Source organism: Oryctolagus cuniculus, chromosome 5 (assembly GCF_051225735.1).
Source record: "Oryctolagus cuniculus isolate XC-2025 breed Fujian yellow rabbit chromosome 5, ASM5122573v1, whole genome shotgun sequence".
Taxonomy (NCBI): domain Eukaryota; kingdom Metazoa; phylum Chordata; class Mammalia; order Lagomorpha; family Leporidae; genus Oryctolagus; species Oryctolagus cuniculus.
In genome coordinates this window covers 24,828,624-24,840,641 of record NC_142871.1, presented here as the reverse complement: position 1 = coordinate 24,840,641, position 12,018 = coordinate 24,828,624, and the positions used below count along the sequence as shown (strand labels likewise).

The window sequence follows — 12,018 nt, the reverse complement described above, 5'->3', positions numbered from 1 at the left end:
TCCTGGTTTGGGATCGGCACAGCTCTGGCTATTGCGGCCATCTGGCGAGTGAACCAGTGGATGGAAGACCTCTTTCTATCTCTACCTCTCTCTCTAACTCTTTCAAATAAATAAAATCTTTTTTTTTAAGTGCTTAAAAGGCAAAGTTGACAATGGTTAACAAAGTTATTGCAATGCTAAATGTCTTTTGGCATTAAACCTTTGCACAAGAGGGTGGCATTTGGACTTGCACTTAAAACACTGAAGTCCAACATTGAGCTCCTGGGTTCAATCCCTGGTCTCAATTCCTCAATGCAGTTTCCTGCTAATGGGGCCCTTGGGAGACAGCAGGTGGACTCAAGTGATTAGATTCCTGCCACAGAAGTGGGAGACCTGGATTTAGTTCCTGGCTGCTGATTTGGCCCTGGCCCTGGCCCAGCCATTGTGAGCCCTAGCAGATAATAACTGTATCTACCTAGCTCCTTGCTTATCTATCTCTTTTTGTCTCTTTGCTTATCAAGTAAATAAATAACTTACACAAGGTTATCCAGCCTACAAGTAAAATGAAGACACTAACCTAGCTCCTCTGACACCTTGTCTGCCTGCTGTAGAATAATAATCTATTGGTTCATTCTGTATAATCCAGAAAAAAAAATGGAAACCCGAAGAACTTTACTCACACTTTTTTTATGATGTTAAATGCAATGTTAGCATGAACAAACTGAGGAGTAATTCTGTTTTGTGGGGTGGTGAGTAACAAGTAGAGTAATGGAAGTTTTGTGTGCTTCCGGTTAGGGCAGCTTTTGCAGGAAAGGTGAGAATGACGTAATTTCTTCATTGAAGGGAGGAAAGTGATCCGGGCACTGAGCAGAAGGTGAATGTGCCTGAGAGTTCAGTGCCCAGTGGAGAGAAGGATTTATAGACTCATCTGTGGTAATAGCAGTGGACCCCGAGAAAAACAGAAGGTAACACAGTGGAGTCAGGAGAAAAACAAACAGAACCTTGATGGAAGGAGTCTGTGTTACATGGCTGGCGAGCAGGGCACTGCAGTAACTCTTCAAAAAAAAAAAATCCCCGAGTTCTTTTAATACATATACATTTATTAATTTGGAAGTTATATATACTGACTGCTATATAATATACTGTGTATTTATACAGCATAAAAATGAAACACTTTAACAGCCAAGATCAAGATGAAATAAATATTTCAAAAATAATGGAAGTTTATTATATTAATAAAATGCTTAGGGACAAAAGTGATGAATTTTTTAATGGGGATAATAACAGTATGTATATCATACTTTTTAATGATTCATGATATAGCAAGTCCATGATTTGTTTCTCAATGAATTTATGTTGGCATTTGCTTTTAATGCCAATCAGAATTGAAAAAGATGTCTCCTTGAAGAAATGCCTCATTGCTTGAGCTTGCTAAATCATAAATCAGTCCCATTGACTTTTCATGTATAATTAGTTGAAATTCTGCTATTAAGTGGTTTTCTCTATGTTGACCTCATTTTTAAAAATGAATCAGTATGGTTGCATCATTATATTTTAGCAAATTAGTTGAAAATCCACTGAAATTCTTTGCTTCAGAGTTTTTTTTTTTTTAAGATTTATTTATTTATTTGAAAGGCAGAGTTACACGGAGGAGGAGAGGCAGAGAAAGAGAGAGGTCTTCCATCCGCTGGTTCACTCTCCTATTGGCTGCAATGGCCAGAGCTGCACCAATCCGGAGCCAGAAGCTTCTTCCAGGTCTCCCATGCGGGTGCAGGAGCCTAACGACTTGGGCCATCTTCCACTGCTTTCCCAGGCCATAGCAGAGAGCTGGATCAGAAGTGGAGCAGCTGGGACTCAAACAGCACCCGTATGGGATGCCGGCACTGCAGGTGGTGGCTTTACCCGCTACAACACAGTGCTGACCCCAACTTCAGAGTTTTTAAAGTCAGATTAAGAATTCAGCTTCCTGGTTTGTGTTCACTTCATGCTATGAGAACTGCTCTTAGCATGTTTCAGGTTATGCAGTGTTTCTATTCTCTGTTGAGACTTGGCACTCCTTCACCCCATTTTGTTATGGTTATCTAGTTTTCCCCTTTCTTTGTGACTGGCTTTGCTAATTTTGAAACCGTTTCACAATTAATAGTTATTTATGTGTACTAATTCATTTTATCAACTTCCTACCATTCTTTCTTCATCCTGTACCTTGTCTCTGGGTTTCCTTTTCATCACAGTAAAGTGCCTGCTTTAGTCATTTTTGGTCTCTATATTTAAAGGTATGAAAGTGTCCGTGTTTGGCTGGTGAATGGTAGTAAAACAGAATATAAATTTGAAAGTTGACAGTTATTTTCTTTCAGCACCTTGTCCTCTGGCATGTATAATTGCTCCTGAGACGTTTATGTCGGTCTCAATGTCATGACTCACGTTTTCACTTCCATTTTTTCTGCCAGTTATTTTCCATATCCATCTCTTCTCGTCTCATATCCACCTATTTTTTTATTATGTGTCTTTGATAAATGTCATGCCTTCACTTATCTCTTGGGTAAAAATATGTATTTTTAAAAAGCCTTTACTAAACTCTTCCATAACATTATATCATCAAGGTTGGAATCTTGTTTTATTGGTTATTTTATTTACTTGTTTTTTTAGTATTAGCAGTCTGACCATATTTTAGGATTCAGCTGGTGCATTCATTTGTTTGCTTCTTTGGTTTCGATTTTTTTTTTTTTTTTTGATAGGCAGAGTGGACAGTGAGAGAGAGACAGAGAGAAAGGTCTTCCTTTTGCCGCTGGTTCACCCTCCAATGGCCGCCGCAGCCGGTGCTCTGTGGCCGGCGCACCGCGCTGATCCGAAGCCAGGAGCCAGGTGGTTCTCCTGGTCTCCCATGGGGTGCAGGGCCCAAGCACTTGGGCCATCTTCCACTGCACTCCCGGGCCTCAGCAGAGAGCTGGCCTGGAAGAGGGGCAACCGGGACAGAATCCGGCACCCCAACCGGGACTAGAACCCGGAGTGCCGGCGCCGCAGGCAGAGAATTAGTCTATTGAGCTGCGGCGCCGGCCAGTTTCGATTTATATTCTCTTTCTCCTCTGATAGTTTCATGGTTTTGAAGTCACCCCCACTTTGTCTCCCTGATCATACAGTCTAGTTAGGCTTCTTAGTTTTTAGTATTATTTGAAAGGAAGAATGTCAGCTTGAGGGTGTGTATGTGTGTGTAGGAGAGGGAGAGAGAGTTTGGGATTTTCTATCTTTTGGGCACTCCCCCAAATGACTGCAACAGCCAGACTGAAACCAGGAGCTAGGATCTCCATCTGGGTCTCTCACTTAGATAGCAGGGGCCCAAGCATTTGGCCATCACCTGCTATCTTCCCAGACACTTTAGCAGGGAGCTAGATAAGAAGTGGAGTAGCTGGGATTCCAACAGGCATCCGGGTACAGGATGCTAGCCTCACAAGCAATGACTTAATTCACTGTGTCGCAATGCTGCCCCCTAGTTAGGTTTTCTAAGGATACTTGGGGGCTCTTGTTCTATTTTGAGAGGATCTTGCTGATCCAGTATTTAGGGAGCCAGAGTAAAGCTTGGTGATGATTTATCCTTTCCCTGCCCATCTGGGCTTTATAAAGCCATGGCTTCTGGAAATAAAGAACAATGATTTCCTTTCAACCTCATTTGAGTCAGGGTTCCCTGTTCAAGTAGAGCTTGTCTTTGCCCCTCCTTTTTCCTGTGGAGCTCTCCGAAACCCATCACTACACAAGAGCTGAGCCTTTGGCCTCCAGCTTCTGTGTCTATGTTTGTAACCTACGCCCAGCAGACAGCTTACTCCACCCTTTGAGTTTTTGTCCCCTTTGTACTCATGGAAATGGGTACTGAGTTTTTTGAGCCCTCCTGTGACATAGCTGTTTAACATTTTCTCTGTTGCTGCTGTGGATTTAAAGCAATGGAGTGCTGTATTCATCTACTTTTCCTTATTACAACGAAATAGATATACAAAGAGAAAAGGCTTATTTAGGTCACAGTTTTGGAGGTTCCAGTCTAGGATCAGGTGGTCCTGTTGGTTTGGCATTTGCAGAAGGATCACATAGGGAGCCAGGAGGCAGAGCAAGAGAGTGAGAGAAATTGTGCCTGATTCAGGCCTGTGGATTTAAGCCTCTTGTAAGAACTATATCTTGAGGGCTTGCCCCTCATGACCTAAAGACCTCTCACAGGTCCATCTCCTAAACACCATAATTGGATTGAATTTCCACCCTGTTAGTGCCATTAACTTATGATGTTAGAGTTTAAGCACCTGCATGAGTTCAGGAGGCAAATCTTGCTCAAATAATAGCAGGTGGCATTCAAGAATGTGCTCACCAAACCATCTTGACCAGAAGCTCAAGGTCATCAGAAGACTATGTCCAATAGGCAGTGCTTCACTGAGGTCTGGGGATGCCAGACACTTTGAGCACACTGAAGAGTTTCGTGGCCTCTGTATGAAGATGTTGTATAAGGTGTTAAATGAGACTAGAAGGCATAATCCAAGGACTATGAGTAAAGGAATAGAGACAAATGTTAGCAAGTGATTCAGGACACCCCTCCCCATATGTTACAGTGGAAGAGAACTCTCAAAAGAAGAATGGTTAGAAATATTGGAAAACAAGGCATTACAAGTAAGCGTTGTCCTACAATCCACATAGTAGAACACTAGAATAATGGCCAATGGTTCTTTGCCCAGATCTTCCTGGAAAGACTATCTGTTGCAAAACATTTTTTGTTGTTAATAGTTCAGGGATTTTGAGTCATTTAAGAGAATTACAAATCCAAGTACTTTGCTCATCAGAGTATCTGCATCCAGTAGCCGTTTTTATAAAAAGCAGTGGCTGAATGTTTTCAGAACAAATTTCCAGTATAGTCCGTTCCAAAGGAACTGGGAGTAAGCTTTCTCATGACTGGCCAATATTCTTGCACATCTCTATTTCTTAGATTGAATCAGAAAGTGAAAGGTCAGATAGGCTGATCTGGGTGTCCAAGGGGTCTACTGGGCCACACAGTAGAATTACTTGGGTAATTCATGCTCCAAGTTTGTTCTGAGGAACAAATCTGACTTGGTAGAAAAGGATCCCAATCCATCCTCCGAACGCCAAAGCATGTTATTTTTAGTCTGTGACTCTGGAGTTGCTCTGCCTTTGGAAGGGGTTTCTGGCTCTCACTGCCCATCGCACCCCTTTGCACTGTGCTTTATTCACCTGGGCTTAGAGTCCAGTGAGAAAAAGCAAAGTGTCGTCATCACTAGCTCCTCCCTGAGTCCCCCAACAAGTGACGATGCCTCATAAGGAAGTTGAGAAGGAAAATGAGGGCGTGATGTAGTGCAGTGGGTTAAGCTGCTGCCTGGCAACGCTGGCATCCCACATAGTACTGGTTCAAGTCCTGGCTGCTCCACTTCCCATTCAGCTCGGTGCTAATGCCCTTGGGAAAGCAGCAGATGGTGGTCCAACTGCTTGAGCCCCTGCCACCCACGTAGGAGACCCAGATGGAGTTCCAGGATCCCAGCTTTGGCCTGGCCCAGCCCCAGCTATTGCAACCATTTGGGGAGTGTACTTGCAGATGGAAGATCCATCTCCCTTTCCCCTCTTCCTCATTTTCCTCCCCCTCCCTCCCCCTCCCTTTCCCTTCTCCTTTCCTCTCCCTCCCTTTCCCCTACCCCATCTCCCTCCCTTCTTCCTCCTCCCTCCCCTCTCCTTCCCCTCCCTCTCCCTCTATATCCCCTCCTACTCCCTCCCCCTGTCTCTCCCCCTCCCCCTCCCACTCTCCTTTTCTTCCTCTCCTCCCCCACCTCTGTCAGCCTGCTTTTCAAATCAGTCTTAAAAAGGAAAGTGAAATGATCAGTATTGTCCTAGGAAGCCTAGATATTCTCTTCTTTGAAATTGAGAGAGTTTGTAGGAGAGATTTTGGAGAAAGATGTGGTAAAGATAGGATTGATGATACATTTGAAGATGTGGGATACTACAGGCAATCTTGCTGTTGCTGCCTCAGGCAGACTGGCCTGGAGTCACCAATGTCTTACAACCAGACTTGGGCAAACAATCTCTCTCTCTTTTTTTTTTTTTAAGATTTATTTATTTATTTGAGAGACAGAGTTACAGAAAGAGGTAGATATGAAGAGATCTTCCATCCACTGGTTCACTCCCCAGATGGCCCCAATGACAGGGGCTGGACCACGCCGAAACCAGGAGCCAGGAGTTTATTCCAGGCCTTCCACATGGGTGCAGGGCCCAAAGACTTAGGCCATCTTCCTCTGCTTTCCCAGGCACATTAGCAGGGAGATGGATCAAAAGTGGAGCAGGCTCGAATTGGTGCCCATATAGGATGCTGATGCTGCATGCTGGGGCTTTAACCAGCTGCACCACAGCAAAGTCCCCAGCAAACAATCTCTTAACACACTCAGAGGGTGAGGGTCCTCACCTTCTGTCTGAAGAGGGAGGAGTAGTGGAAGTACTTGGCATGCGGTGCTTCAAAACATACTGGCCTCAAACAAGTTAGCCTGACTCCTAGCCAGCTGAGGAGTATGCAGGTCTTCAAAAATTTCATGGACTATGAGTCTTATGAAAAACTATGCATGGGGGGCCGGCGCCATGGCACACTAGATTAATCCTCCGCCTGCGGTGCTGACATCCCATATGGGCGCTGGTTATAGTCCTAGTTGCCCCTCTTCCAGTCCAGCTCTCTGCTGTGGCTTGGGAAGGCAGTGGAGGATGGCCCAAGTGCTTGGGCCCTGCACCCCATGGGAGACCAGGAAAAAACACCTGGCTCCTGGCTTCAGATCAGCGCAGCTCCGGCTGTTGCAGCCATCTGGGGAGTGAACCAGCAGATTAAAGACCTTTCTCTCTGTGTCTGTCTCTCACTGTCTCTAACTCTACCTGTCAAATAAAAATAAAATAAAAATCTTAAAAAAAAGAAAAACTATGCGTGGATTTCAGGTTTTTTTTTTTTTTCATTAAAATGAGCGTTTTTTGAAATTTGAAAGGCAGGGGTTAAAGAGAGAGATCAATCTAACATCCACTTGTTCACTCCCCAAATGCCAGGCCAAAGCTGGGAGGTGGAATTCAATTGAGGACTCCTGCATGAGTGGTAGAGATCCAACTAATAAAGCTATCACCTGTTGCCATCCCTGGTGCACATTAGCAAAAAGCTGGAATCAAGAGCATAGCTGGGACTCCGCACTGTGATATGGAATGCAGGCATCCCCAACACTGTGTGTATTGCCACAGTAAATGCCTGCCTCAAACTTATCTTATAATTCCATTTTCCATGAGATTTTTTGAGTACCCTTGTATTCCTGGAAGGTTAATAAAAGTGGAACTAAACCCGTATTCAGAAACTTGACAGGAAGCATGAGGAGTGTCAGAACTGCTCCTGTGCCACACAGCATCTCTGAGACAGTTAGAAGCTGTCTTGCTATGGGAGTCCCCAGTCCAAGAGGGCTCACATATAACTCTCATTAATTCCAAAGAAAACCACCCAGAAGTTGGTTGAGAGAGATTCACTTTACTCATGGAAGTGACTGATAGCAGCCAGTGGCTTCATAGTAATCCACAATACCTGGCCAGCGTGCACAGCAGACAGTAAGTTGATTCATGGTCAAACATCAGGGCATGTTTCCAGTGTTCTATGAGCTGCAGCTGTATTGGGCTTACATCAGCCTGCCCATGGATTCTACTTAAAATATTTACCCTGAGGGGAGGACATAGAATGTTCTATCATGGGGGAAGGGCAATGTAGTGAGTGTTCTGCAAGGGTGAATATTATATTACTGCACTCAATAGGTGGCGCCTATTGACTGTGGGTCTGAATGAAATGGGCGGGGGCATGAGGAAATGGTGTGTGGATTGTGCTGGTGATGCTGTTATGGCCCCTTCCTCTGATGCAGCCTGGGACAAAGGGGGTGCCATGGGGGAGCCAGTGGTTAGTATGGGAGGTGGGGAGCCATGTGTTCTTGGCCAGTTTGTAAGTGGGGCCTAGACATCTTTCATTGATAGCTTCATCGTTTCTAGATGTCCTCCTGTGAAATCCACTCCTCATTTATGTCTCACGTCACCAGAAGACAGGATTGAATACTTAGTAGGTGAGATAGTGAGTTCCTAACTAGGTTAATTATTTAATTTCTGCCATTTTACTTTATTTTCATCTTTAATTTTCTTCTCAGTATCCTTAGGGGATTGGTTCCAGGACCCCCTTGGATATCAAAATCAATGGATGCTCAAGATTCATATATAAAATGGCACAGATTTTACATAGAACCTACACACATCCTCCTGCATATGTTAAATCTGCTCTGGATTACTTATAATACTTAATCCAATGTGAAATGTATAAAAAATTGTTATTCTCCATCATTTAAGGAAAAATGACAAGAAAAATCTGTATAAACATGTTCACTATGCTGAAATTTTAAAATATTTTCCATTTATCCATGGATGTAGAACATGTTAATAAGGCCAAGTATGTATTTATGGTTTACAATGTGATATAATAACACACAGGAAGTATGTCACCAACAAATCAAGCTAATTAACATATATTGCTGAAAGTTCTTATCATTTGCTATTTAAAAAATTATTTTATTTATCTGAAAGGCAGAGAAAGAGAGCACTTCCATCTACTGTTTCACCCCCTAAATACCCACAATGGTGAAGCTAGACTAGGGTGAAACCAGGAATCGGGAACTCAGTATGGGTCTCCCATGTGGGTAGTAGGGACCCAATTACTTGAATCATCACTTATTTCCTCCCATGATATCCATTAGAGGAAGCTGGAACTGGGAGCAGAGCCGGGACTTGAACCCTGGCACTCTGATCTGCAGCATTCCTAAGCAGTATCTTAACCACTGCACCAAGTGCACACCCTCCATTTACCATTTTCAAATTGGAAAAAAACAAAACAAAGTGGAAGGACTATAATCTCTAATGTGAAACTCTTGGTGTCACTTGTGTTGCAGAATTTCTTTTGTGTTTTAGAAAAGTAATATGCATATATTACTACGTTATGTACTATCCCTAGCAGGATCCAGGCAGATTTTTATAACCTTTTATGTGAAAATGACTTTCAGAGCTTTCTGGATTTTAGAACACTCTCTCTAAAGGATGGTGGATCTTACATAAATCACATCCTAGGCTAAGGAGTGTATAACGGGCTATCCTGGAACCCAATCAGTATTTATGAGGAAAATGTTACAAATCATCAACAAAACAGACTTTTGAAGCATAATCAGAGACTAACTGTATTAATAAAAATAACTGAAAGTTACATTTTGAGCTGTGGCAGAACTAATATAAATATGTTCCTATTAGACAGTTTTACTTCCAAGAGATGATACCTTATTGTTCCTAAGCAAAACCCTCAGATCTGATGATGCATCCTCTCTCTGTTTTCCCTTTCTTATTTCCCTGACAACTCTTCTTTTTTTTTTTTTTCCTCAAAAATAGTTAGTTTGCCCTAGATTTCATGCTGATGACACTCACTCTGGGTAGTTGGCAGGTCTTAATCAGGACAAGTAGTTGCACTGTAGAAGCCACAATGATTTCAGTCCCACAGGATCCAATAGGTTTTTTTTTTTAATATGAAGAATTTTTTTAAAAATCCATGAATGGTATTTCTTTAATTGTGTGGCAGACTTAAAAATAACAGGGCAAGATCCCTGAGAAAACTCAGCTCTTCTTTGACTAAAATATTTCTGAACTAACACTGATACCATAAATGAAGAATTTTGCTTAAACTATAAAAGAACCTCAAATCTATAGGAAAACCTGAAGTAACATTAAAACAGAAAGACTTAGGAAGTTGCTGCAATGGGAGACTAGATTATAAATAATTTGGAAATGGTTTGTTACTAGGAATTCCAGTGCTTACAGAAGTGCTTAATGAGTTGCTTTTGTGATAACACTTTGAATTATTTTTTTTAACTTGTCAAAATTAAAAACCTGTAGAGCCTTCTTGTACTGTGAAGTCATTGTACTGAAGTTCAAGTAAGCCTATAGGATTTTTTTTTTAACCTTATCTGGGGACATGCAGGAAACAGGGTTAGGCTGGCTCCAGATTTTAAGCCATCACAGCCATAAGGCCCGGCACGTACTTCTTACTCATCCCTGGGCTCTGATACCATCAGGAAATTTTGGTGTCTTTGGGGGTCATCTTTTACGTGGCCAAATTCATAAAAAGACATGAAATAGATTTTTCTGGGTTGGTTGATGCATGTTTTTTTCATCCTCAGATCTATGTGACTTACAAAACTGCCGTTTGTAACCTACTGTAGCTCTCCCTGACCCCTTTTGACAATTATTTCTTGTATTACAGTCACATTTAGTGCAATTTCTTTGTATTTCTCTGTTGGGATTGGTGGGCAGAAATTCTGACCAGAAATGGGAAAATTGGTCATGATGAAAACATAACCAAAATAAAGTGGCAATACTCAGCTTCTGAGCTTTTATTTGTTTGGAGCAGAGATGTTAATAGTCTTTTATTTTAAAATGTTTTATCTGCTACCTCCTGCCCTCCCCACCACTAACAATCAAAAGACTTTAAAATTTTAATTTGAAAAGTTGCCCAGTCATTCAGTGATGTGGATGATAAAGGCTGAACCATTTTTAGACTGACCCCAAAGAAAGGATAATTTATTGTATTTTGAAAGATTCCTTTTTACCTTTTTATTATCTGTGCCTCTTCCTGCTCCTGTTTGCTCTGGCATCTTTTGGAAGGCACTGTGTTTTGCAAAGCTTGTGCACTTTTCTGTTTTTCCTGAAATGTGCAGCACTCAACATTGCAGTGATTTTCTTTCCCATTTTTTTTCCTCCTTTGCTTAGAACAGAGGTGGAAACCCCAGGGGATTCAAGTACCCACTTGATAGGCTCAGTCTCTCTTAATCAGCCTGTAATGGAGCTAATGGCTGTTTGTCATCCTTGGAGATATAAATTTCCTGGCGGTGTCTCCTGCAGACAGTGCATGAAGTATGCTCTGTGTGCCAGCAAGCACTGATAATCAGCAGAAGGGCAGGATGCTTCGTTAGCCGGAAGAGCCAGGGCTTGCCGGCTGCCAGGCTACATACACAACTCGCCTCGCCACTGCTGAGCCATGGACCACGCGGGTAGGTAGAACAAGCCTGCATTCTTCATCGCTGCCGGCTCCCTTTGCAGTGTGCATCCGTTGCTGCTGCAGCTTTGCCTGTGTGCTGCTCTCATCCTGCACTTGAGTGGTCAAGGCTGGGGGCGCATGCAGTGTGTTCTGCATGCATTGTCTGCAAGGCAATTAGTGTCTGCTTGGAAGTTTAGGAACGGGGAGTGCCGATTATCATGCCAAATTCACCTTTTGGAAGGCTGCACTGTTTTATTTAGGCTGCAGGAAGTGTGGTGTTTGATCCTTTTGTGCTCAGCACAGAGGGTGAAAATTATTTTGTTAATAGACAAACTGTTTCTGTGGGATGGCAAGAGGTAGATGGAGTTAATGTTAATGAACTGAACTACTACAATATGCACAGTGCCCTAGCATCAGAATCCTTTGGTCTGACGCTTTCATAGGGTGCAGCATGGAAAATGTTTCAATACCTGATGATATTTCAGTTTCAGATATTTCAGTTTGAGTGTGGACATTAGTGGTCAATCATATATCTTTGAACAATGTATTTGCTTTTCATATCTTTGCTGACAGGTAGAGAAGTAGATTAGTTATATCATAATGAATTAATTAAATGATTGGTGTAGTCACTTCTTAGATGAGACTTTTTCCTTCCTCCTCTACGATATTGAACTTTTAAAGGGTAATTGGAATTGCTCCCTATTTGGGTGTTATCAGCACGCTGCAGAGTTTCCCCAGCTGTGTTCTGAATTTGCTGTCTCCCGAAACTCATTAGTACAGTTTCTCAGCTGGTGTCAGCTGTGCAGTGAGGCCTCTAGCACCTTCAGACACCGTCAGCTCTTCTGAGAAGATCCATCATTTAGATCACCTTCTGCACTACAAGACCACCCATTGGTGCTAAGACATACTTGTTTATGACATTTCGCTATTCCGGTCCTCTGCGC

General features: G+C 42.6%; 1 protein-coding gene across 8 annotated transcripts in view; it reads left to right on the top strand.

Moving 5' to 3' along the window:
- PHACTR2 (phosphatase and actin regulator 2) overlaps positions 1-12,018 on the top strand; it is a 324,330-nt gene that overhangs the window by 82,621 nt on the left and 229,691 nt on the right. Inside the window, exon 1 of one of the 8 annotated variants that reach the window (XM_051854254.3) lies at positions 10,932-11,087. The exons of 6 other annotated variants lie outside the window; for them this stretch is intronic. In XM_051854254.3, the coding sequence (XP_051710214.1) occupies positions 11,075-11,087 (13 nt within the window). In that variant the 5' untranslated portion in view covers positions 10,932-11,074. Of the gene's footprint in view, positions 1-10,931; positions 11,088-12,018 lie in introns of those variants that run through there. One more of the 8 variants, XM_070073471.2, reaches the window with a different exon arrangement.